The sequence below is a fragment of the Drosophila santomea genome, chromosome 3L (assembly GCF_016746245.2).
Source record: "Drosophila santomea strain STO CAGO 1482 chromosome 3L, Prin_Dsan_1.1, whole genome shotgun sequence".
Lineage (NCBI taxonomy): Eukaryota > Metazoa > Arthropoda > Insecta > Diptera > Drosophilidae > Drosophila > Drosophila santomea.
Genome location: NC_053018.2, coordinates 4850554 through 4873906, shown reverse-complemented (window position 1 = coordinate 4873906; position 23353 = coordinate 4850554). Strand labels below are relative to the sequence as shown.

At 45.6% G+C, this 23353-nt stretch overlaps 6 protein-coding genes across 10 annotated transcripts in view; 4 read left to right on the top strand and 2 right to left on the bottom strand.

The window, feature by feature from the left end:
* Nucleotides 1-23353, bottom strand: part of LOC120449651 (neurobeachin-like protein 1) — a 31993-nt gene that overhangs the window by 1698 nt on the left and 6942 nt on the right. For all 5 annotated transcript variants that reach the window (XM_039632244.1, XM_039632245.1, XM_039632246.1 and 2 more), the window contains 11 exons: nucleotides 18731-19038; nucleotides 5823-5966; nucleotides 5372-5759; nucleotides 5147-5315; nucleotides 4950-5074; nucleotides 4580-4887; nucleotides 4243-4523; nucleotides 3836-4187; nucleotides 3316-3778; nucleotides 3144-3258; nucleotides 2-179 (listed from right to left, as the gene is read on the bottom strand). In XM_039632244.1, coding sequence (XP_039488178.1) covers nucleotides 2-179; nucleotides 3144-3258; nucleotides 3316-3778; nucleotides 3836-4187; nucleotides 4243-4523; nucleotides 4580-4887; nucleotides 4950-5074; nucleotides 5147-5315; nucleotides 5372-5759; nucleotides 5823-5966; nucleotides 18731-19038 — 2831 coding nt within the window. The remainder of the gene's footprint in view (nucleotide 1; nucleotides 180-3143; nucleotides 3259-3315; nucleotides 3779-3835; nucleotides 4188-4242; nucleotides 4524-4579; nucleotides 4888-4949; nucleotides 5075-5146; nucleotides 5316-5371; nucleotides 5760-5822; nucleotides 5967-18730; nucleotides 19039-23353) is intronic.
* On the bottom strand, nucleotides 6255-7220 carry LOC120449654 (larval cuticle protein A3A). Its single transcript, XM_039632251.1, has 2 exons — nucleotides 7127-7220; nucleotides 6255-7049 (listed from the first exon to the last, which is right to left on the bottom strand). The coding sequence occupies exons 1-2, from the start codon at nucleotides 7139-7141 to the stop codon at nucleotides 6291-6293; spliced, it is 774 nt and encodes a 257-aa protein (XP_039488185.1). The 5' UTR covers nucleotides 7142-7220; the 3' UTR covers nucleotides 6255-6290.
* Nucleotides 9450-10728, top strand: LOC120449657 (larval cuticle protein A2B). Its single transcript, XM_039632253.2, has 2 exons — nucleotides 9450-9819; nucleotides 9884-10728. Exons 1-2 carry the CDS (start codon nucleotides 9808-9810, stop codon nucleotides 10436-10438), a joined length of 567 nt encoding a protein of 188 aa, XP_039488187.1. The 5' UTR covers nucleotides 9450-9807; the 3' UTR covers nucleotides 10439-10728.
* On the top strand, nucleotides 11002-11675 carry LOC120449658 (cuticle protein 21). Its single transcript, XM_039632254.1, has 2 exons — nucleotides 11002-11231; nucleotides 11328-11675. The coding sequence occupies exons 1-2, from the start codon at nucleotides 11217-11219 to the stop codon at nucleotides 11673-11675; spliced, it is 363 nt and encodes a 120-aa protein (XP_039488188.1). The 5' UTR covers nucleotides 11002-11216.
* LOC120449655 (larval cuticle protein A2B) lies at nucleotides 13826-15348 on the top strand. The gene is made up of 2 exons (XM_039632252.1): nucleotides 13826-14108; nucleotides 14513-15348. The coding sequence occupies exons 1-2, from the start codon at nucleotides 13908-13910 to the stop codon at nucleotides 14897-14899; spliced, it is 588 nt and encodes a 195-aa protein (XP_039488186.1). The 5' UTR covers nucleotides 13826-13907; the 3' UTR covers nucleotides 14900-15348.
* Nucleotides 20107-23250, top strand: LOC120449652 (extensin). The gene is made up of 2 exons (XM_039632249.1): nucleotides 20107-20178; nucleotides 21046-23250. Exons 1-2 carry the CDS (start codon nucleotides 20146-20148, stop codon nucleotides 23248-23250), a joined length of 2238 nt encoding a protein of 745 aa, XP_039488183.1. The 5' UTR covers nucleotides 20107-20145.

Genomic DNA, 23353 nt, shown 5'->3' with positions numbered 1-23353 from the left:
CCCATGTAGCCGGCTCATGGTGATGTCGCCGGCATCATCGGCCACCACCAGATAGTCGGAGGCACTGGCCAATCCCGTCACCCTGCCGGAAACATATTTGGAGCCCAGACTGCAGCCATTGATGCTGTACACGTGCACCGAGTGCGAGGTGTCATCCAGTGCACTAAACGCAATGTGACCTGTGCATAAAGAACATAGAACAGAAATCAGAATCATGGTTCAAACATCTGCAGCATTCTTTGATCATATCAGCTCGGCGATGCCAGAATGTGGGGCAGGGCGTAGTGGCGTCAATCTACGCAGTGGAAATGCCATTATGCTATTAGACGAGGTCCGGCCCACTCTGGTCTGCTGATAACCTGACATCGCATAAAGACATTATCACATGGCGACATACTACATCCAAGAGCGAGCAATGCGTAGTTGCTCTTATCTTCACAAGTATCCGTGCTATGTGGCGGCTCTTGTATCTCTATCTCTGAATCTGTATCTCTACCTCTATATCTGTATCTGTATCTGTATCTCTACCTCTGTATCTGTAGCTGTGTGCCAATGCCACCCAGCGAAACTCGTTCAGAAGGAAGAGACACTAAATACCCTAGATTGGATCTGAATGAACTTCCTAAAGTGACCCGGCCACGCGCACAGAAATAACTAGTATAAACCGTGCCCGGTTGGTTTAGGCCAATCTTGCAGTTCATTCAGAAAAAAAACGCAAAACTCTCACAGTGATATCTGTGCATATAAGTATATACGTATATCTTGATCTTTATTGGGGCCTTTCATCCAAAATTTACTACAACTATTTCATAAATTTTCTGCTGCGTCTTAGAAATTAAAAAATGAATGAATCGCCGGCGCACATGGGCGGCCTGAGGGATGTGTGGCGGGGGGATAGGAGGAGCACATGGGGAAGGGGGGTGGGGGGGTGTTGGACTGGTTGGTCGTGTGACTGTGTGACGCGCGATTCGTTCGCGGGGCTCGTTCGCCCCACCGATTTGATTCCATTAACGACGTTGGGTTAATGCCAGAGAACCGAGTGTCGTACGGATGTCGGGCATATGGATGCGTTTGGGTGTATGGGTGGGTTTCGTTGCGGACTGATAGTCAATTAATGGATGGGATCGGGTCTTCGTTAGCGGCTATGTAATTGATTGGGGCCCGACAAGAACGCAATTAAGTGCCCATCATTGCCCTGGAAAATGAACTGAGACTGACGTTTTTCAATTCGATTCGTTTCGATTCGATTCGATTTCCATATTTCTGAACCGATCACAGCCGGATGTTGCGAATTTATAATCAGAAGTGTGTGTATTAACTCACACGATAAGCGAACGGCTGCAAGTGGCTACATTATATGCATTATAGCCGGCATTATATACTCGGCTTACTGGCGGCAGGCAAAGAGAAGGAAAGTGGTATATCAATTTCCAAGAGTCCAAGCTGATTGCCCGAAAATCGAGTGGCTTAGCGAATCTATATGGCTGGCTGCATATTTAAAGAATTCGATATGCAAGCTGGCGCCATTGGTTTGACGTATGTATTTCGTAGCCAGAATGCAAAGCAAACGGAATTCGAGGCTTTCGAGTATTGATTCGCATTATCACAAGACCAATATTGTATAACAAACAAAAATGAAAGTTAAGTGCAGGCAGCACAATCATATTATATTCATTTTCAGAACGTTGAATTGCGAGTAAATGGCATTACACGCTTACTTTGATATTTAAAAACGTGTTTTGCTCGTTTTTAAACACGCGCTTTAGGGTAATCCCATATTATATTAACCCAAAGAGAATGGAAGAAACATATAGAAATTTATGTATGTAAAACTTACTTAAATTTAAAATCTTTCCTACAACGGAAACATTTAGCCTTTTGATTGAAAATACGCTGTAGAAAAAACTCGTGCTACACGAAATGTGATTTGTGAAATCGTTTTCCCAAAATCATCGCCATTATATAGAGCAATAATCATAAGTATGTTAATTACGGTCAATGAATCATTGTCGTAATATAATCGAAAGTAAATTGATTTAGGTCGGTACAAGTGCGCAATTATGATATTTCTTTATCGGGCACGTACCATCGGTGATAGTTTTTTGTGCAAAATCAAAAAACCCTGATTTTTATTTTATGGTAATGGTAATAACACCTTGACTGTGTTGCTATGAGGAACGATGGGGAATTCCGAGGCATACATTTTCAGCTTGCCAACCAACCGAACAAACCGACAAAGTCTTAACCTTGCTGGGGTTCGTACACTTTACGATCTCGCTGGGTTAGACACGCTTTTATTTGGATTAAGCCCCATCGCCTTTAACTGCAACGCGCGATAAGATATGGCGAGCAGTGTGCATGGGGCAAAGTCGGACGATTTCCAACATCACTATGATATAGCAAGTTGGTGGAGGAGGAGGGAGCTGCGAGGCGAGGCACATGGCCACACAATCACGTGATTCTCGTCGCCGCACTTATGTGGCAATTGTCGATAGGAGGGCTGATTAAATTGTTTGATTGCCCCCTCTTCAAACATAATGGGAATGCTACGCAGTAGCACGTGAGGTATCCACCGCCTCATCGGAAGATTACGGGCACCATGGGTGGACAGGAAAGAGGGCTGATTGGCTGAGATTATGGGTTTCAGGTGGTCGTATGTGGGGAAAAGATAACCAGCCGTCTTATGAGTCAACCGGCCAAGCTCCGTTTCACTGAGTTTATCAATCAAAAGTTAGCCCATGTCAATTTTCTTATCAGTTATTCTTCACTGAGTCAATTGAGTTTTGTTCAGATGGATCGAATAGTTGTGATTAAATTATTTCGCAGAAATAGCTCTTATGTTTGAGTTCAGGAATTTATTCATTAAGTCCACATTGGCGGTAAACTTTGGGCTTAGGCAAAGTATCGTGTATCAATTTAATTGATAAAGTTAAAGAGCGGCATGAATGATATAGTCAATTTTTTTGGGAACGCCCAATTGCTACCATATATTTACAAATAAATAGGTTGAACTAAAGTACCAAAATTGTGGTGCATACTTTTAGGCGAAATCAACAACAACTAATGCCTCTCAAACTGTAGGTTTTGATTTCAGTTGCAATAGAATAAAAGACAACCAATTACCCATGTTTTTCAGAACTTACCATGATAGGAAAGGGTTACGAATGAGATTTGAACACAGGACTCAGTGCATCCAATGGGCTTAAGCGTTCTAACAAATTGACCTTCCTGAAGTGTATACACGTTAACTGTTCCATCCTGAAAAGCAAAACAGTTGTTTTACTAGAATCCCTTGAGTTAGCTATTAGTGCTTACCAGGGATCCAGAGACCACCAGATCCAGTTCCGTGTAGATGGCTACACTGGAAATGGCATCGTCGTGACCATAGAGCACCGTCAAGGGCTTGGGTGAATAGCTATTCTGGGTGTTCAGCTGGGTGATGGCCTGAAGGTGCGACTGACCCGTCAGCGCATGAACTGGAATGTTGTTGGTGGATCCGCCACCCTGCTGATTTGTTTGGATGCTCCACACTATACAGGTGCAGTCACGGGAACCGGTAACCAAGTACGAGCCACAATTGTCTAGTGCTATGCAGGTGATGATGTCCAGGTGGCGGGTTACCGAAGCCACCGCCTTGCCCTTATTCAGATTGTACACCCTTAAGGAGTTATCCCAGATACCACCGGCATAAAGCAGCTTGCCATCCGTGCTCACCGCAAAGAGCTGTGAGTGCGGTTGTTGTGACGAGTGGAAGGGTCCAAAGATCCGCTTGCGGTTCCTTCAAAGAGATGTACATTTTTATGACCGAATTGCAAAATATTTTAAGATCGCCTACTTCAAATTAGCCGTTGTGGCATCGGTTTCCAGCAGGAATCCCTGATCCTTATCGAACGATAGCCACGAATTGCAGCCCAGTATGGTAGACTTGGAAATGCTGACTAGGACATCGGGACTCAGCTGCAGGAAGGATCTCGGAGGACTTCGCGGCGGACTCAGGTACACAATGGGATCCTTGGGCGTGGACAGCTCGCAGTAGTACTGCACCACTTTGTCCAGAAACTGTGTGAGATCCGGCCTTCGGAGCTCAGCACGTACGAGCTTGAGAGCTGTCTCATCCTGGGTAAGTCGTCGTGGATGTGGCTCCCGCAGCAGCTGAGAAGGCACTTGGCCAAAGTTATTAATCATTCCTAGGAAAATGAATGGATGTGAATAAAAATATTATTAATGTCTTTAAAGACTTACCTTCAACCGCCTCCCGTTCTACAGGATTGGTGATCTTGTCCAAATCCACAGCGCCTTCATAGGAGCAGTAGTAGAACACGTTTAGAGCCTCCGCTGCCTTGGGTCCCTTCTGCTTATACCCAAAGATCAGGTCAATCCAGTGGTGCAGATGCTGGCTAACATACTCCGATTCCAAAGCCCTTCGGTGTATAGCTATGAACTCCTCCGGTGTGGTGGCCCAAGCTGGTAATATGACATCGTCTACCTTTTCTTTGGTTATTTGTAAGTGGCCCAAGTCAAATCTGCACATAGAATATAATTAGGCCCACTGAATTAAAGTTATAGCCATATGCATTACTTATTCATGTTCTTGAGGAACTCGGGGAAGTAAAAGAACTCGGGAATTAGCTCCTTCACGTCATTCGGATTGTCCATCAGCAACTTCCACGTCTGAGGTATGGAGTGGAATTGACGATCGGCCACATCGAAACGACCGCTCTGCAGTTCAATGTGCAGCGAGGTGAACGGTTCCACGCGGAGCAAATAGTGGAGCACGCCGGCCGAGTTGGAGTAGTGGGTTCCATAGTGGAACTTGGGTATGGCACCAGAGGGATCCTCGAATGAATCATATTTACCGCGCACCTCGGCCTCGTTTTTCGGGTTTATCTGTGGAAGAAATGAATATAACGTGTAACTAATCACCTTATTTTAGGATCAGCAACACTTACGCATCCAATAGGTTTGGATAGGTCACGGAATGATTTGGGATCGGTTAGATCCAGCACGTCACTGGTGTAATCAGCAAGGATCCAGGGGAAGACGGGGTATTGGCTTAGATCATTGTAGGATCGACCTGGTAGTGTGAAATACGTTAGTTTGATAAACTAATTGGGTGTTAAGTGATAATTGGGTGTTGCTTGTTTACCTGCGATGGTGTTTAGGTACATCAAGTATTCAAAGTTGGAAATCTCACGGTTGATCCATCTCTGGGTGAGTCCCGAGGCTCTCAGCAGTTCAGCCGGTGATCTTCCCGAGCCGTAGAGTATGTTTGGAAGCGGTAGACCCACGATTTTCGTGAAAACTTTATTGCGAGTCTTCAAAGAAACAAACAAATTTGTAATCTCTACGTTTTTAATTACGCAAAACTCACCTTTGTTGTAAAGTTAAGGAAGTAGCTGGTCTGATCCACCAGGAAGATTTCCAGAGCACTTCTGCGCAGATTGTACTTTCGCAGATGCACCTCACGTATCTTGTTGGTGGAGAACCTGAAGTCGTATTTGGAACCATCCTCCGTTGGCGGACTCAAGTCCACAAACGTGAACACGCTCTGGTTAACCTCAATGCGTCCCTTCACCTTCGTCATCAGTGTGATCAGCTCACAGTCCTGGGACATGACTAGCTTCTCCAGCGCCACATCCTGTTGCGCTTGCGTGTCGATCAGTTGACGCAGTTCCTCCTCCAGTTGGGAGCTTTCGTCATCAGCCAGGAAATCGCGCACCACCGCATTCTTGATGGTGGAGTCAAATTCCGAGATTTCCCTGAGATTAAGGATATTCAAAATAAGATTTAGAAAGACACTACTTGGGACTGGTTGGCCTTACTTGGTGTCGTAGGCACTGGTCGCATTGTCGCGCAAATTGGCGGCGTTTTCGTGTTTGTTTGGATACAATTGGGGCTCCAGTTTCAGACGCATCCGCGCCACGTTCTCATGTGGCGATAGCTTCCAGAACTCTTCATCCACTTCCCTAAAAAGAACACACAATTTTAGGTATAATCCTTAAACTACAGAGTATGAAGATACCTACAAAAATTATCTCTAAAATACTTAAACAATACTAGATATACTATAGGATATAACTTTTGAAAGCCTTATTTTGTTATACCTAATCCAGGATGTGTTTTAAAAGGAAAATACAATCTTTTGTTTTCAGAATTTCTTTAATTTTGTGTTTTTGCGATGAAAGTTATTTAATAGCTCGACAATGATTAATCGAATATGTACAGATGAAAGTCCTTTGTCGAATTGCGGTCAATCCTTCCATTACGACTCCTACTCCTCCTTCTCTTGCTTAGGCGACGATGGGAGCGGCCAGGGTCTTGGCGAAGACTGGAGCGGGGGCAGCAGCCACCACTGGAGCCACTGGAGCAGCCACGGTCTTGGCCAGAACTGGAGCAACTGGGGCCACAGCAACGGGCACATCCTTCTGCACCACAGCGTTGAATCCGTTGATGGAGTCGGCGTAGTAGCTGACAATGCGACGGGAACCATCGGGCTCGATCAGAGAGTAGGATCCGCGCACGACATCACCATCACGGGTCTCCTCCTGAGTCTTGGAGTCACCAGTCAGCGTATCCTGGACATCGTAGGCGAACTTGTACTGGGGGTGGGCATCCACGATCTCGGTGGCGATGGGAGCAGCAACTGGAGCGGCCAGGGGAGCGGCAACTGGAGCAACGGGAGCGGCCAGGGGAGCAGCAACTGGAGCAATTGGGGCAGCGAAGGGAGCAGCGACTGGGGCAGCCAGGCGAGCAGCAACTGGGGCAACTGGAGCAACTGGAGCAGCGATGGGAGCGGCGAACGGAGCTGCGAAGGGAGCAGCAGCGTAGGTCTTGGCTACCAGAGGAGCAGGTCCAGCCACCAGAGGGGCGTTGTATCCCAAAGGAGCACCGTAGCCCAGGGGGGCGGAGTACGCAGCCGGTGCGAAGTAGGGAGCAGCTCCCAGAGGGGCGGAGTAGGCCAGAGGAGCACCCAGAGGAGCGGCCGCCAGAGGAGCGCCAACCAGACCAGCCTGAGCCGAAAGGGCCATCGAGGAGAGGACTGCAACAACCTGTGAGGAAGATCCATGGTGTCCAGGTTAGTCGCCTGATCCTACGGTCCGTCGCCGAAGCTATCACCATCACTTACCGCCAGAGGATTCATTGTAAGGCTTGGGTGGGGATTTAGTGCGATTGTCACCGTCGGTTATCGAAAATGAACTGACATACCTTGGACAAAAAAACCACGACTTTTATACCCAGATGCGTTCGCAAAATTTGCATGCGGAGCTCCGTGGAGGGAACTGCGTACCAATTGCGTATGGTAGCCCATTGTCCAAGCTCCTTGCCCCCCGCATCATCAACACCATCGCTTTTTGGGGTCTCTTCCTACCCAGCATTTGGACGCGTCTGCGTCTCGCGTTTTTTTTGATCCAAATTCGCAGCACGTACTCCATTTTTCTGTCGTCTTGCGGCGGCTACACCAAGTTTTCATTTTTATTTGCCACTGTTTTTGCCTTGTTCGGATCGAAAGTGAATGCGATTTGATTATATTTCGGAGCAGTAGTTTTCGGTAATTGCCATGCAGGTTTCATCCATCCAATGGCAGTGCTTTTCATTTTCCTTTACACCAAAAGCGTGAAACTTATAATTGAAATACCATAATGAAGTCGGGTTGACAAGGGTTCAAACTCAAAGACATAATTAATATATCTTTGAAAGGAAGAAGTAACTTAAGATTGAAATGATCCCGAATTTGATGTATCACTTAGGTTGCTTGTGTCCAATAAATTGGAAAGTTTCTTATACACTTTATTGTGTATCAATTACTTATGCTAATGAGCTACAACTTGTACATAATAAGGTTTTCACAAGGGGTTCGGTTTCACTTGACGAGGTGTAACTGGGTCAATGTGGGCCAGCAATATCGATTAGCAGTCTAATACCGATAATGCCCATATATTGCTATTGAGAAAAGTCTTAAGAAAAGTTCAAAAATTGGTATATTAAATAGAATGCTGCGATATTTTAATAAATGACGAAGCATGAGGTTTAAGTTCAGTTCCTGTAGGTTTTTATGGTTCCTCTTTAATCATTTATAAACAATCTGTGATAAGGATAAATCATATCTTAATTTTATGTAATTTTCCCAGCAAATATTAAACAAGAATCTCCAGTTTTTTTGGAATTTGCCTAACTCATTGGTTGATTAAAGATTCCCCATCGATTTCGTGCTGTAACTGGTGGCTGGTTTCGAGTTCGTGACTCTTTTCCAAAATGCAACCAACGACCTTGCGACTTGTTGGCTGCGGATTCACCTCGGAGAGTCGCCGAGAGGCCCGGAGAAACGGAGAGAGAGCCCCAAAAGTTGGCACCAGATGGCGGTTGGCGGCATTACTCGTCGGATTGGGGGAGCTGACTAACGGTTGTCGGCGTAGATTGTCGCCACCGGAAACCAGCATGGATATATGTACATATGTATGTATATTCGTTCAATTTGGCCAAAGCGAATGGAATGCTCCACTGCCATTTATGCAGTTCCTTGCCCAATCGCTTGACTCTGCTCTGAGATGCGAATTAATTAAAAGTGGATGAAATACTAGCCACTGCCACAGCCACTTAGCTGCCAATTGTGAGCAAGGTCGCCGCGGTTAGAGCTTCCAAATGCCGGCTAAATGCCTTTTGGCCCGTTCGAGGCAATTACGGTGGCTAAGTGACCGGCTCAGCAATGTGGGCGCTGGTCCCGCTGGTCAGGTGGAAGTCGAAGATCGGCGAGGGGTTGATGCGTGTGCGTGTGCGTGTGCGAGTGCGTAATTGCGCCTGTGCTCCGCCCATTCCCTCCACCAAGTCGTCGAAACTTGCCATTTTCGTTTTCTAATTAAACGAGTGGCAGCAAACGATTGATCTTGTTTTGATACCCTGCAAGTGAGCACTTTGGACATGGCTGTTACTACGAGGATTGCCTGTTAGTCACGTAAACATGGCGTATGAGTAATAATCGGCATAACTAAACAGTAGGCATTCAATTTACTTATTCAATTATTGTGGTACATCCAATTGTAATGTAAATATTATTAAAAAAGATACAATTTAAAAGTTCAATTAAACATTAAGAAAACTACCTCAAGAAATATTTGGAAGTGCAAGAATGAATTATGTTAAGAACAAACACACAATCAAGAAAATATATTATTTATATTAACCCTATGATATTAATGAATTTTTTTTGAGAGAGTACCAAAAATCACCAGTAAACACCGTCACTGTTCTTGTGGCAACTGCAACTGCAACTGCCACAATATGAGGCACTTATTACATCAGACAAATTTCGGCTGGAGAACCTGAGAATGTGCCGAAAAACGGCGAAAAAATTAAACCAGATCGGTCGGCGAGTCAGCGGAAAACGAGTCTGGTGTTGGTGGCAGCTTGGTAACTGGGTAGCTGGGTAACTGGGTATCTTGGAGCAGCGCTCTTGAACGGACTCAAATGGATTTTGGTGAGTGGTGTGTCTCGGCAGCAGCAGTTATTCCATTGAGAAAAGCCAGCACCAATGATGAAATCCGCACCAGAAACACGAAATCCGCCATCAGCTATGAGGTCTGGGGTGCAAGATCGAGATCGAGATCGGGCAGCCACCAAATGAGACGCAATTGTCACTCTGCCCATTAGATTGTCCAGTTTTTTTTTTTTTTTTTTTTGTCCGCTGACAACTGCCGCCAGTTTCGAATATAAAACTGAAGACCAGCCGGAAAATGCATCTCACATTTGAGCTGAGTTCTCGCAGTGCAGACACATCCAAACCAGAGCTCCCTCATTCACACATCCTTCGCCATGATTGCCCAGGTGAGTTGGCCCAAGGATTGCAGCTTTTAGTTTGACTCTACTTGTTTATGGAATTCCTCGCCAGACTCTGTTCGTTTTGGCACTGATCCTGTCCGCTGTGGTGGCCATTCCCATTGATCCCTATGGACTGTCGGCTCCGGGTCTCACCTATGCAGCTCCCAAGCTGCTAGCTGCTCCTGCCATCTCCTATGCAGCTCCCAAGCTTCTGGCTGCTCCTGCCATCTCGTATGCTGCTCCTGCCATCTCATATGCTCCCAAGGTACTGGCCGCTCCCGTTGCCGTGGCCAAAGTGGCTGTGGCCGAGCCCTACGATCCCAATCCGCAGTACAGCTTCTCGTACGGAGTAACCGATCATCACACCGGCGACTCCAAGCAGCAGGAGGAGACCCTGGTCAACGGAGTCGTCCACGGCAGCTACTCCCTGGCCGAGCCCGATGGCACCATTCGCAAGGTCACCTACACCGCCGACAAGGTCAACGGCTTCAATGCCGTCGTGGAGAAGAAGGGCGTGGCCGCGGTGGCCATTGCCAAGCCAGCTCTGGCCGTCGCCGCCGTTCCCGCCATCACCAAGATTGGATACGCCTCGGCGCCCGGCCTGAGTCTGGGTGGATACCACTAGGCGATGAGTCTCCAGCGATGATGCAGCGATGACAAACTACTCCATGGCCTAAGTTGTAGGACCGTTGTTAAATAGTTCTAATGCATTTACCCACATTTCTGTCAGTCAAAACCCGAAACACAAAGGACGTGCGTGCTGTTGCCACCCCGCTGTTGACCCCCACATTCCCAATTCCCAATCTCCGATCGATGGATCGCCAACATAGACTACGTTTAGGGATACCGTTCTGGGGATCTGGGGAACGGCTATCGGCCACTTAGTGAATTAGTAACTGCATTTACTGAATAAAAGTTTCGGTACAAAAAAAGTTTAAATGTTTTTCTTAGATTTCTTAGATTTCGATGGGAAAAGATTAACTTTTTGTAGAAATGAACTACAGTCCCCTGCAAAACCTAGATAAACATTGGGGTAGGTTCCGAGCTTCGAGTTAAAGCTATCGACTTAAGATTCCCATCACGTAGTGCCAACTATATTGACGGTTATCACAATTCATATTGTAGGCGCTTTGGTGGAGGGGAGAATTGTGCAAGTTGGGCTATTTGCTGGCACGTCCATGGGGGAAACCTTTTGCAGGTGGACCAGGCACAAAAATGGGCCATTACGCCAGCGCATGGAATCGTTTTTGGCAGCGGTTGCCACACCATGGCGCATGGTATCGCGGAAATGTGGCGGCCCTTTATAACCCCGATCCAATGGCAGTACAAGACAGTTCCGACAGCATTGTCAAGCACAAAGCACCATTGAAAAACTGCACGCTATCCACCAAGCACATCTAGTCATGGCCCTGATCAAGGTGAGTTGGGGGAGTCCTGCTACAAAGGATACAAAGGATTTTCACAAGTGTGCATCTCGAGCAGAAACCAATCAATGCACCTTCCTTTACCCATAGATCACCCTCATCTGCTGCGCTCTGATCGCCGCTATCGAGTGCGCCCTGTTGCCAGCCGCTGTTCCAGTGGGCGTGCCCCTCAACACGGAGGTGGATCCGCATCCGCAGTACGCCTTCGCCTACAATGTCCAGGATGCGCTCACCGGTGACAGCAAGAGCCAGCAGGAGGTGCGGGATGGCGATGTGGTCAAGGGCTCCTACTCGGTGGTGGATGCCGATGGATCCCTGCGCACCGTCTTCTACACCGCCGATCCCATCAACGGCTTCAATGCGGTGGTGCAGCGAGGACCAGTTCCGGTGGCTGCTCGCCCTTTGGTGGCTCCAGTGGCTGCTCCACTCTTGGGCTAGGTGCTCAATCTTCTAGAGCTTCGAGCACTGCTTGTTACCTAGCTTTTACATAACTTATTGTCTGCTCCTTAGTCCGTTGTAAAGTCAGTTATCATAAAATAATAAATTCAATAAGCCAAAGATATAAACATTGTCTTTGATTCATATTCAAGGAAAATCCGTAAGTATCTGCTTCTCAAACTAAAATTAATCAAAAGTACACTTTCAGTAGTGGACTTCACTAAATTCCGAAACGAGTTTACTTTTGCACCTATACACTTTATTAATTAGTCAGTTGATCAGACAAGCTCAAGGCCCACTATGAACACTTGCTTAGTTAATGATAATGAACTAAATTAAAAACGCACTTAAAGTAGTGCAAAATAACAAGATATTGAGTGGACATATTTTCAAGATCACAATTTGCGTGTCATTATGGATGCAAATATTGTCATTTTGAACTTGAAACTGTGTGCAGTGTGTTAACTTTTAAATTACATCATAATTGTGGGTGTCAAGGAATGGAAATTGTTATGTGTTTAATGGAACTAATTACTTGGTGAACATACGAGTATTCGTGACTCCATGCCATGTTAAAATTGTTTTGTAATTTTAAATGTAACAAAATGTAACCAGGAAAAGCCCCATTTTCCGAAGAAAGCTGACCCATGTCGCAAGTCATTTTCCACTTACATAAGACAGCAATCTTAGATGGTTATCTCGACTGCAGCTGTCCCACGCCCAAAGAACTCTTCCACTCCAAATGAATACATTCACTCGCTGGCCCAACACGCACTCAAATTATTCAATAGCTTAATTGAAAGTAAAAAATCGGCACGAGATGCAATTTTTGGATTACGCAAACCCCAACCCGAGCATGTCCATAGATGTTGCTGCCGGCGCCGACCGCAACTGCAGCAGTAACTGCAACTGCAACTGCAGCAGTAACTGCAACTGCAGCAGCAAACGCAGCAGCAACTGCAGCAGCGACAGCAACGCCTAACAAGCGGCGGTACGCGTTGAAAATTAGTGATAATGGCCAAAATTGTCCCAATGGCAACAGAGCGGCGAAACAGAACAAAATCTGTACACTTAGAAAAAATAGCATGAAATTCGAAAAAGAAAATTACATTCTAAATTGTTTATCCAATTGTTTAGTGTAATTCAAGTAGCTTTTGTAATAACATATATGTATCTAAGATTCAATATGTCAATTGTACATACATTTCTTAAAATCTTTCAAGTTTCAAAAGTCCTGTGTTTTGTTAAAATAATTAATTTTATTTGGTTTAACAAAACGATATTTGATACTCTCGTACTTTATTACATACAATCCTACCTGTTACATTGTCTAGCAATTTTAATATCCCATCGCTTTACTATCACTTTCATCACTATCACATCCATTAAATTCTCAACTATGCATTAGAACTTTGTCGCTTTTTCTCAGTGTAGCGAATGCGTCTGGCGTAGATTTTTTGGGTGGGCGCGGCTCAGAGCAGCCAGCCAGTTTCGAAGGCTGTGCCCCAAACACACCTTTCAACAATCGACTGGGTGCTGGGTGCGTGTGCAGCTTCGCCCCAATCTGGTGGCCATAAAGTCGAGACATGGGGACATGGGGACATGGAGACATGGGTGTATGGAGACATGGGAGGCACTGGTGCTCATGCGGCCACCACACACCTGATACGTCCGGCCACCCGGTTTAGGCCCAAATAATTCGCTTTCGAATTGAACTTTTTTGTCACGACAACAACGACGGCGATTCAGCCGGCGTGGGACCAGTTTGGTGCTTTGGTCCGGCACAGTCCTCCCAGACTCCCAGACATGCGTGAGCACCCTCCTCCTCCAGCTTGGCCGGCTCCTCTCTCACCTCCTCCGGAGCAGCCCCTTGTGATTGCCATGGGCAGTGGAACGAAAAATGAATTATTTTATATTTGTCGCGATCGATGCGAGTATTTCGCATAGGCACAGGCCATTACAGACTCCACACGCATGCGCACTTTTTAGTTGTTTATTATTTTGTGTGTCTTGCTGCGTTTTTTGCATAAATATATGGTGGCAGGCGGCGGCAGGCGGCAGACGGAGGCTGTGGCAGATTTTTTGGGCTCGCGTCTATGGGAGGCCTATAAAAAGCAATTGTCGTGCGGCCACAGAACCACAGATCGAGTTCATTTGTCAGTCGAGCAGCAGTAGTCCTCCAGTTCTCCACGACTCCATCGCAAAAGCACTCCAAGCACACACCAGTCCAGAATGGCACAGAAACTGATCCTCGTCCTGAGCGCCCTGGTGGCGGTGTCCACCGCCGTGGTGGTTCCTGGTCCCGGACTGGCACTGCCCGCCTATCCATCGTACCCGGCGCTGGCCAAGGTGGCTGCTCCTCTGGTGGCCAAGGTGGCGGGTCCGGAGCCCTACGATCCCAATCCCCAGTACACCTTCAGCTACGATGTTCATGTGAGTAAAGCTTCATAGGCAGCACTGCATAGTCCATCAGTCACCTCATAAAAAGCAATGCCAATTCAGAAAACTGCATCAGAATTTTATTGCTTTATTGAGCAACTGGTATGCAAATTCTGATTTGGCCAGACATTTTTATGAGGTGTTTATGGAAGCTTAGAACTATTAAATCGTACATATTGGTTGAGCAAGTTTGCAATACTAAAGTGGCATTTTGAATTGTCTTCTAGGATAATTTCGATTTTACATAAAACATTCTTAGTAAACTTTATCCTTTGTGATATATGATATTAAGGATTCCATTGAAGCAATTCTTTTACGAAACGAAGTTAACAGCTTTAGGACCTTCAAGGACCTTCAACTATCCTTTGCTAATCCAACAACTTCTCTCTGCCCACCAGGATGGCTCCACTGGCGACGTGAAGAGCCAGCAGGAGACCCGCAGCGGAGATGTGGTCCAGGGCGCCTACTCCCTGATCGAGGCCGATGGAACCCGCCGCATTGTGGAGTACACCGCCGATCCCGTGCACGGATTCAACGCAGTGGTGCGCCGCGAGGGAGCCGTGGTGAAGGCTGTGGCTCCGGTGGCCAAGGTTCTGGCCCCGGCTCCGCTGCTCCATGCCGCACCCCTGGTGGCCAAGCTGCCCGCCTATGGACCGGCTCTGGCGCCCGCCTACCCGGCTCTGGCCCACGGATACGGACCGGCATTGGCACCCGCCTATGGACCTGCTCTGCCCAAGCTGGCACTGCCCGCTCTGCCCGCCCTGTCGCCCCTGGGCTACCACTAAGTCAGATGGATGGATGTAATCCCCTCGAATAATGCCGACCTCTTGCCGCAACCGTATAATGGACACATCGCGACCAACTTCTCCTGCCACATGGCCTCCAGTTAATGGGAGCTCGTGGGCTAATCATAGTCGATAGTAGTTGTAGTATTAGTGGAAATGAAAGCGATTTATCGAAATATGTACATACGAATATTCACGGACAGCGGATACCGATGGCCCAGTTCTTGGGATCTTGCGGATCCAATGTACCCTCATCTACACTCACACATTCTCGAGGCCTTTCATTTATGTTTCTTGTCTTCTTAATCTTAAGGCTGTTTGACCGCGATAAAAACTCTATAATCCCCAACTCACAATCCCCGTTTCGATTCTTATTTAACCCGAGCCTGTGCACTCGAGTAGAACTCGCAGAATGAGAAACGAGATTGCAATAAACGAACCGACGCTATGCAAATGGAAAGTTAATGCAGTTTTCTTTTACAAGCTGAAAAACTGGGAGGAATTTATAAAAAAAACGCAGTCTTGTTCTTGAGTTTCAAAGGAGAGTTTCAAAAAGCTATTGCTTGGAAATTATATAGAAATTTCAAAATATGATTGAAGATCAGTAGGAGTAAAAGAATTTGCAGCTACATAAGTTGAAAACAACTTACATATTTGGTGGAAAGTTTAAATAAATAAATCGCTCATTGTGAAGTTTTTTTTTAACAATATTATTTAGCTAATGGGCTAAAACTAGCTTGTGAAATGTTTACGCTTAATAAAAAGTCATAACTACAGATAACAAAGATTGCATTTAGTTCTAAATTGAAAGATAAACGCTGTTATTAGAACCAAAGTGTCATTATTCAGTGGCGGCTTAGACTTTGACTCTGGCAACACATGAATTCCATGTTAATTTTCGGACATGTAATAGATTTCTGAGTTGTTCGTTGTCCGTGAGTGGTTCGACCTTAGAACAGAACAAGCCCCACCTGCGCGTGGGTCACCCACCGGGCTACCGATGCAGTGCAGTTGGTGGTGCCATGGCACTTGGCCTCCAATGGAGCGCAGGCTAATCGCTCAAGGTTCGGGCCACGCACCACAGAAAACTGCGTAATTCTCGAATTACGAGTCAATGCAAAGTGGTCTAAATGCAATTTATGGGCTCAGTTGGAGCACCTCACTGCGCCGCCATCCGATTGCCAATCGATCTGATCGAGTAATTGGCAACTGGCCACTGGGTACAATGGAGAACAAGAACTGGAAATCACCCCGCCTTTGGATGCGGATAATTCGATCCATTCGAGAACTGACCTCCATGGGAATGGTATAAAGTGAAGTGGACCCCACCTCGTCTGCACATCTACATGGGCGCCTTCAATTATGCGCATATTTGTTATGCTATTTATGTAAAAATGTATGGATCGCATAATGAGTTTTCGTTACATTTGCACTTGCATAATGCGACGGGCCTTTGTTGCAATCGACATTAAACGCTTTTGATGATTTAATAAAATTAAATTGAAATGTTAGTCGCGACACGGCATGGGCGGGAAAGTGGAGGGGCCAAAAGACATGGGCGAAAGCGTAAGACAATGGGCGAGCTGCAGCTCCAAACAGTCGGTGGGCCACAGTGGAACCAAAATGCTCGGGGGCTAACAAAATACCAAAATATATATACCGAACACTATATACAAATTAGTGAAGTAGGAACATTAGTGAATAGTTTTTACTGCTGTCCAATTGTCTTGCTTATTTATAGCTCGATTTGGCTGCAATTCCACATATCTGGATCATAGAAAACATAATCATAATCATAATCATAATCTTAATCTTATAAAACTAAATCTTATAAAATCTTAATCTTATAAAACTTAATCTTATAGAACTTAATCTTATAAAACTTAATCATATAAAACATAATAATATAAAACATAATAATAGAAAACTTAATCTTATAAAATCTTATTCTTATAAAATCTTAATCTTATAAAATCTTAATCTTATAAAATCTTAATCTTATAGAACTTAACCTAATAATAACTTAATCTTATAAAACTTAATCTTATAGAACTTAACCTAATAATAACTTAATCATAGAAAATATAATCATATAAAACTTAATCATATAAAACATAATAATAGCAAACTTAATCTTATAAAATCTTAATCTTATAAAACTTAATCATATAGAACTTAACCTAATAATAACTTATTCATATAAAACTTAACCAAATAATAACTAAATCATAGAAAACTTAATCTTATACAGTTTATTAATTAATAATGTTTAGGAAAATGAATAAGTAGCCTGCATCAGGGCGCACGTGAACATAAATATATAATTTAATAAACTACCTTCTAGTTGTGAAACATACCAGGTCAGGTCCATGATGCACTGCATCCAAAATGACGACAGGATACCCACATGGCCTCTGGAACACCTATCACACACACCGACACACAAACTACTACTTTTACTACCACATCTTAGCTTCCGGTCAACTGACTTATGAGCTGTCAGAGCTGTTATCCCATGAGGATTGAGTCAGAACTGATTGGGAATTATAAGTATTGGTGGACGACATTTTTTTTACATTACATTAATTATGTAAAATTATGTAAATTAAGTAAATTACAATGTACACAAAATAACTTTTGATATGTTTAATGTTTTGCGTTGAATGTTACCTATGTTTCAATGTTGCAAATTCATTGTTGCATTTCTATGTTGCAAATTCATTGTTGCATGTTTAATGTTGCAAATTCAATGTTTCAAATTCAATGCGGCTAATTCAATGTGGCTAATTCAATGTTGCAAATTCAATGTTGCATGTTTAATGTTGCAAATTCAATGTTGCAAATTCAATGTTGCAAATTTAATGTTTCAAGTTTAATGTTCCAAATTCAATGTTGCAAATTCCATATTGCAAATTTAATGTTTCATGTTCAATGTTACTTGTTAAATAAGTAATTTTTTAATTTAATTTTTACATACACATTTATACATAAACACAATGTGACACCTGAGCAGATTGAGTTTGGATATAACTATAAAATAGTTTTGCATAGTTTCATAATAAAATGACCAGTCTAGACCGAGGCAATATGATAATCTCAACATTTGACCACTAATCTCAGATCAGTGAATAGATTTTGATGAGATCTTCAGCCAAAGGTGCGATCATAAATACGCATCGGATTATCACCGATTTGTGGCATTGTTTTTGACGGATTTCACCCATTGTAGCAGTGGCACTACTAAACGTATTGTGGTTACCACCAGCCGAGTGTGTTGATGATCATGATGACTTTAATGCCGCTGCAGACTTTAATGATTGAGAGGGATTTGTTTGCATTTGGAAGTGAAATTAACACAGAGCGCGGCGGCTTCTGGCCATGTTTGAGTCTTCGAGTGGTTCGATGTGGTCTTTGGGACCACGAGTGTGTGCCTCCAGGTGATTAAGTGATCACGCACACATGTAATGCGAGTATTTATTGTAACCGTGCACGCTGGCACGCTCGATTACAATTGTCGCCTCAAATGCGAGGCGGGCAATTAAAACGCTGAATTTCGCGTCATTTCATAATGAAATCGGGGCGGGCTCAGTGACGTTTACAGAGAGAGAAATCACTGCTGTTGAATGCGAAAATTAAAAAATATTTCCAAACAAGAGAGTTGTATACTGGAAACTTGTATCACAGAAGAGTCAGAAATTATACATTCGAAATCCTATACGAAGTGCCACTTACTTTAAAAGCTGTTGTCTTAATTCTTTATAATCTTAGAAGTGACTTATGAAAATAAATTTTGTTTCTGTGTAGCAATAAGTACATAAGTGAAGTACTCACCCAGTGTACCATGGTCCGCGTGGGCCGTACAAGAAACGCTTGGCGGTCTTCCACCGCTTCCGTATGTGACTGTCGATGGTCTTGTGCTGCAGTGCAGCCGCCTGCAGTCGCTGCATCTCCTCCACCTGGCGCACCTTCCACGGCATGTAGATCTTCTGCTGGAAGAGGCGCCTGTTCTCCGCCTGGTTTGTGGCCCTCTGCTTGGAGGCCGCCTTGCAGGCCTCGTAGCACTCCGCCCAGAATCGGTTGATGGGCTCCCACAGATGCAACTCGATGTCGCGCTGGTAGCGATCGTACAGAGGCTTCACCTGAAAGTGTGGGAAATTCGAGATTAGTACACTGAAAGGAAAACCAACTATAACATCTCGATATCTTAAGCAAACCAAGCAAAAAACTCAAGCTTTTAAGATTGTGTGGCTATTAATCATTAATGGGTATCTGTGATATCACTTGATAACAACGTAGAAGGTTCTAAATTAACCAGAATCTAATTGAGATTAATATTTTAAACTGATAACTTGATTAATTGCTAGATAAAATCCATTGCAATTGTGAAATTTTCTTTCAGTCTTCAGCGTGTAAGTTGAAGATCCAGATTGACGATTATGGCAGCTTGCATTTGTTTTCGCTTTCATTCGATTCAGGGGCGCTCTTCGTGCGTATTCCAGATCCAACTGCTAACCAGTCGCTCTGGTGGAGATCAGTCCGCATGTCCAAGTCCACAAAGTCACGTCCGGTCAGGTTCAAGTTCAATGTGCAGATAGCCGCGGGCACAGGAAGCACTCGATTGCAGTTGTGCAAACCAGTTAGACGCGCTCCTCGATGGCTGTTTATTTGGCGTTTATTTAACGCCGATCTCTTCCAGATACCAGGCGTAGCCAGGAGGCATCCGCATCGCGCTGGTGGAGGCAGCACGGCGGGGATTCTTTGCATAATCCACCAGCACCAACACCTCTAGTGCCTCCGGCGAGCGTTCCAAGGCACTGGGCACACATGAATTAAATACAAATACAAATAAAGTGAAATAAAATAAAATGAAAATAAAAGAGCAGGGCAAAATATTTCTGGTAAAATCTCCGCCAGGTGGGTGCATCGGCAGCGACGCCGCTTTGTCATTCGACTGGTTCCAGCTGCGCCTCTTCGAGCCACAAAACCAGACCACTTTCTTGGCGCTCAGCTCAGTTGCCGAAAGAAAGTCCGACGAGTCGTGACCGACCGGGAGCCGCGTGGAAAATCTCAGTCTCGATCTTCAAAACTCCAGCGCCAACTTGGTTTTTGGTTGCATTCGATTTCGGATTCGGAGTTGGAGTCGGTAGTCGAAAGTTGTGTGTTGATGTTCGCGTCGATTTTGGAATTTGTTTTTCCAAACACCACCACTGCGTAGAGTTTAGTTCGCGCTTTGTCTGCCGCTCAAAATGTGCAATTTGTTTTGGCTTTCGGCCTGTTTTGTAAGCTATTAAATAATATGTGAATTAATTATGCTGCCATCTCATGTGTGCTGTCTGTGATATTAGCTAGAGAAAAACTGGACTTTGAATTCAAGTCAAGGATCCCATAAATGCGACTAAGCAGAGATAAAGTTTAGTGTTTGCAGAGCCCATTCAAAACTGTTATCCTTGTGTTCAAAAATTAGATTGTAGATCAACAACTTATCAATTTAAGAGTAAATTTGTCCAACCAGTTTTAAAGTTGACACACCCCAAACGACAGGCTTACAAATACTTAAAGATTATTAAAAGGATAATAATAGCTGAGTCTCAATAATGATACCTCTTTCTGATTTATGTCCAGTTTATGTAATTAGCAAACTTATTATAGCAAAAAAACAAAAGCCAGAAAAGTAACTGGGCACGGACTCGCAAACCTAAACCTGGCGATGATCAGGTCCAAAGCTTGTCTCCTTCGGGTGACCAGTTCCATGTTCCTCCCAGCCAATCCCTGCACTCCTCAATCGCGTTTGGATTGCGTGAGAGCAGCCAGCCGGCAAGGTCCCCGCATCGATGCAACAATTACGAGGAGCCTGGCAAGCAAGACTCGTGACTTGGCTGCGGCTGCCACTGGTGAAGGTGATGGCAACTGTGTTACGTGTAAAAAGCTAGGGAAACTGGGAGCCAGAGAGGCACTGAGGCGGAAGCCAGCGTCGAGAGCTAGTGAGTCTTGGATGGAAAGTCAAAGGTTGGCCACATAAGACAAAACCACACAGAGATGACAGCATTTAAGTTTGGAGGGAGAAAGTTGATTTGTCTGATGACCTTTTTTTTGCGGAAGATTAACCCACTCACCCTTTACCTTTTATATATCCCCTTTCCCCCTAGTTGGCCCTCTGCCTGCCCCTCGCACTCAGCGAACCCAATGCCACCAGTGCTGAGGTGTTGCCACCTAAGACTGAGCCAAAAGCAGAGCTGGTGCCTACGGCGGAGAAACTGATCCGATACCGCCGTCAGCCACCCTACGCCGTCATCAAACGCTCCAAGCTGCGCCGGCGGACTAAGGGTCATCCAAAGATTAAGTACGGACCACCACCACCGCACATTCGCTATGCAAAGCCCTCATTCCCAGCGCATGTCGAGGAGCCCAGCTTCTCGCTGGATGACTTTCAGCACCTAAAGTTCGATGGTGCGGACTTTAAGATACCCACTTCCAGCTACGAAGCGCAGTCCATGGATCTGGACTTCTACACTCACGATACGGAACCGGATCTCTATGGAGCACACAAATTCCCAAGCTTGGACTTTGGCTTGGTCACCACTCATGAGCATGTTCCCCACCAGAAGTACGGCTTGCCTCCTGCACAGCAGAGCTTCCAGCCTGATCACTCTTTTGCTACGCACTATGAGCCTCCTCCCGCTCCTGCTCATCCGCCGGCTACTCGCTATGGCGTACCCGATGCACCAGCTCCAGTGCCCAGCTATACGCATCAGGATCTGCCAGCTCCTGACTCGTATTCCATATACGAGCAGAAGATTCCCAATGTGGGCTATCATCAGAACTTTGCGGAACCACCCAAGCATACTCCAAAACATGGTTCCGTCAATAATCCCAACTTTGAGATTGCCTATTCTCCGCCTGCATTTGAGATCAGCACTTCCTATCAGTCCAATCACCAGCAGAGCTATGTACCACCCCATCCTCCGTCATCTCATGATGGGTTTGCGGAGCCACCGTCCAATAACTATGTGAAGCCTCCCCAGCATCCGCCAACTAATAGTTATGCACCACCCCAGCATCCTTCTTCGAGCTACGACCAGCCTCCACAGCATCCGCCTCCCAGCTATAGCCAGCCTCCCCAGCATCCAGCCTCCAGCTATGATCCTCCTCCTCAACATCCACCCTCCAGTTATGATCCGCCTCCTCAACATCCCTCATCCAGTTACAACCAACCTCCCTCCTCCAGTTACGATCAACCTCCCAAACATCCTTCCTCCAGCTACGATCAACCTCCCCAACATCCCTCCTCCAGTTATGATCAACCACCCCAGCAGCACCCAAACTCCTACCAACAGCCTCCTTCATCCACATACGATCAGCCACCTCAGCATCCACCTTCAAACTATGTGTCCTCCGACTCCCATTCCATCAATACCTATCCGCAGGACGACTACGCGCCACCGTCGCAGGAGCTGCCCTTGAATCCGCACCACAAGTTTCCTAGTTTCGATTTCCCCAAATCCAGCTACGAAGTGCCCATCTACGATCCCGTTCCCTTCGAGGCCTCCAATCGCGATGAACAGGAGTCATATCCACCCATCTTGGCATCCTCTCCCGATCTGAATGAGATAACTTCAGATGCCCATGCCGCTGGTAGTTCCAAGCGGCGAAAGAGGAAGCGAAAGCCCAGCGCTGGAGTTGTGCCCGCCAAGCATACCCTTGATGTTCCTGAACTCCAGCAGGCCTATGACGCGGATAGCCACTTGGGGGAGTCGAACGAAAATGCAGATACGGATGCGAATAGCTCGCACTATGTGGAGAGGAAGCAGAGCTTCTTCAACTTTGTCACGCCCACAACCACGACGTCGATGACGACTCCGTCACCTTGGACTCCAATGAGGGGCAGGAGTGGTACGACCCGTACGGCATTCATACCCACCATTGTTACCAGTACTCCGGGAACTCCCACCACCGATCGCAGTAGAAGTCGCGGCTCTTCTCGGTATCGCAAAAACCAGCAACCCGTGAATCCCAGTTCACCCGATCCAACCACCACCAGCGTTCGCATCGACCAATCCCACTCGCAAAGCTATTACGATGGAACCATTGCACCACCGACCAGGCAACAGTTCTCACCCACCATCGGAGGACGTGGCGCGAGACCCACAAGACCGAGTTACGTTAGAAACCACGGCCCAGTGTCACCGCTGGCACTGCAGCCCGCAGATGGAAGGGGTTCGCCCACATCCAAGCGAACCACTAAGGGCGTCTTCGATACGACGCTGTTCAAGAGTCCCCTCAGTGATCGAGAAATGGAGAGAAATCTCCATGGGCTGCGTCAGAACTTGCCAAAAAATCACAAACTATACTGAATTCTCAACGGAATCAAAAGGAGGCATAGCTTAAAGACTTTTAAATAGTTTTTTAAATAGTGCTTAGTTCTTTAAAATATGTTTATACGTTTTGTCCCTAAAC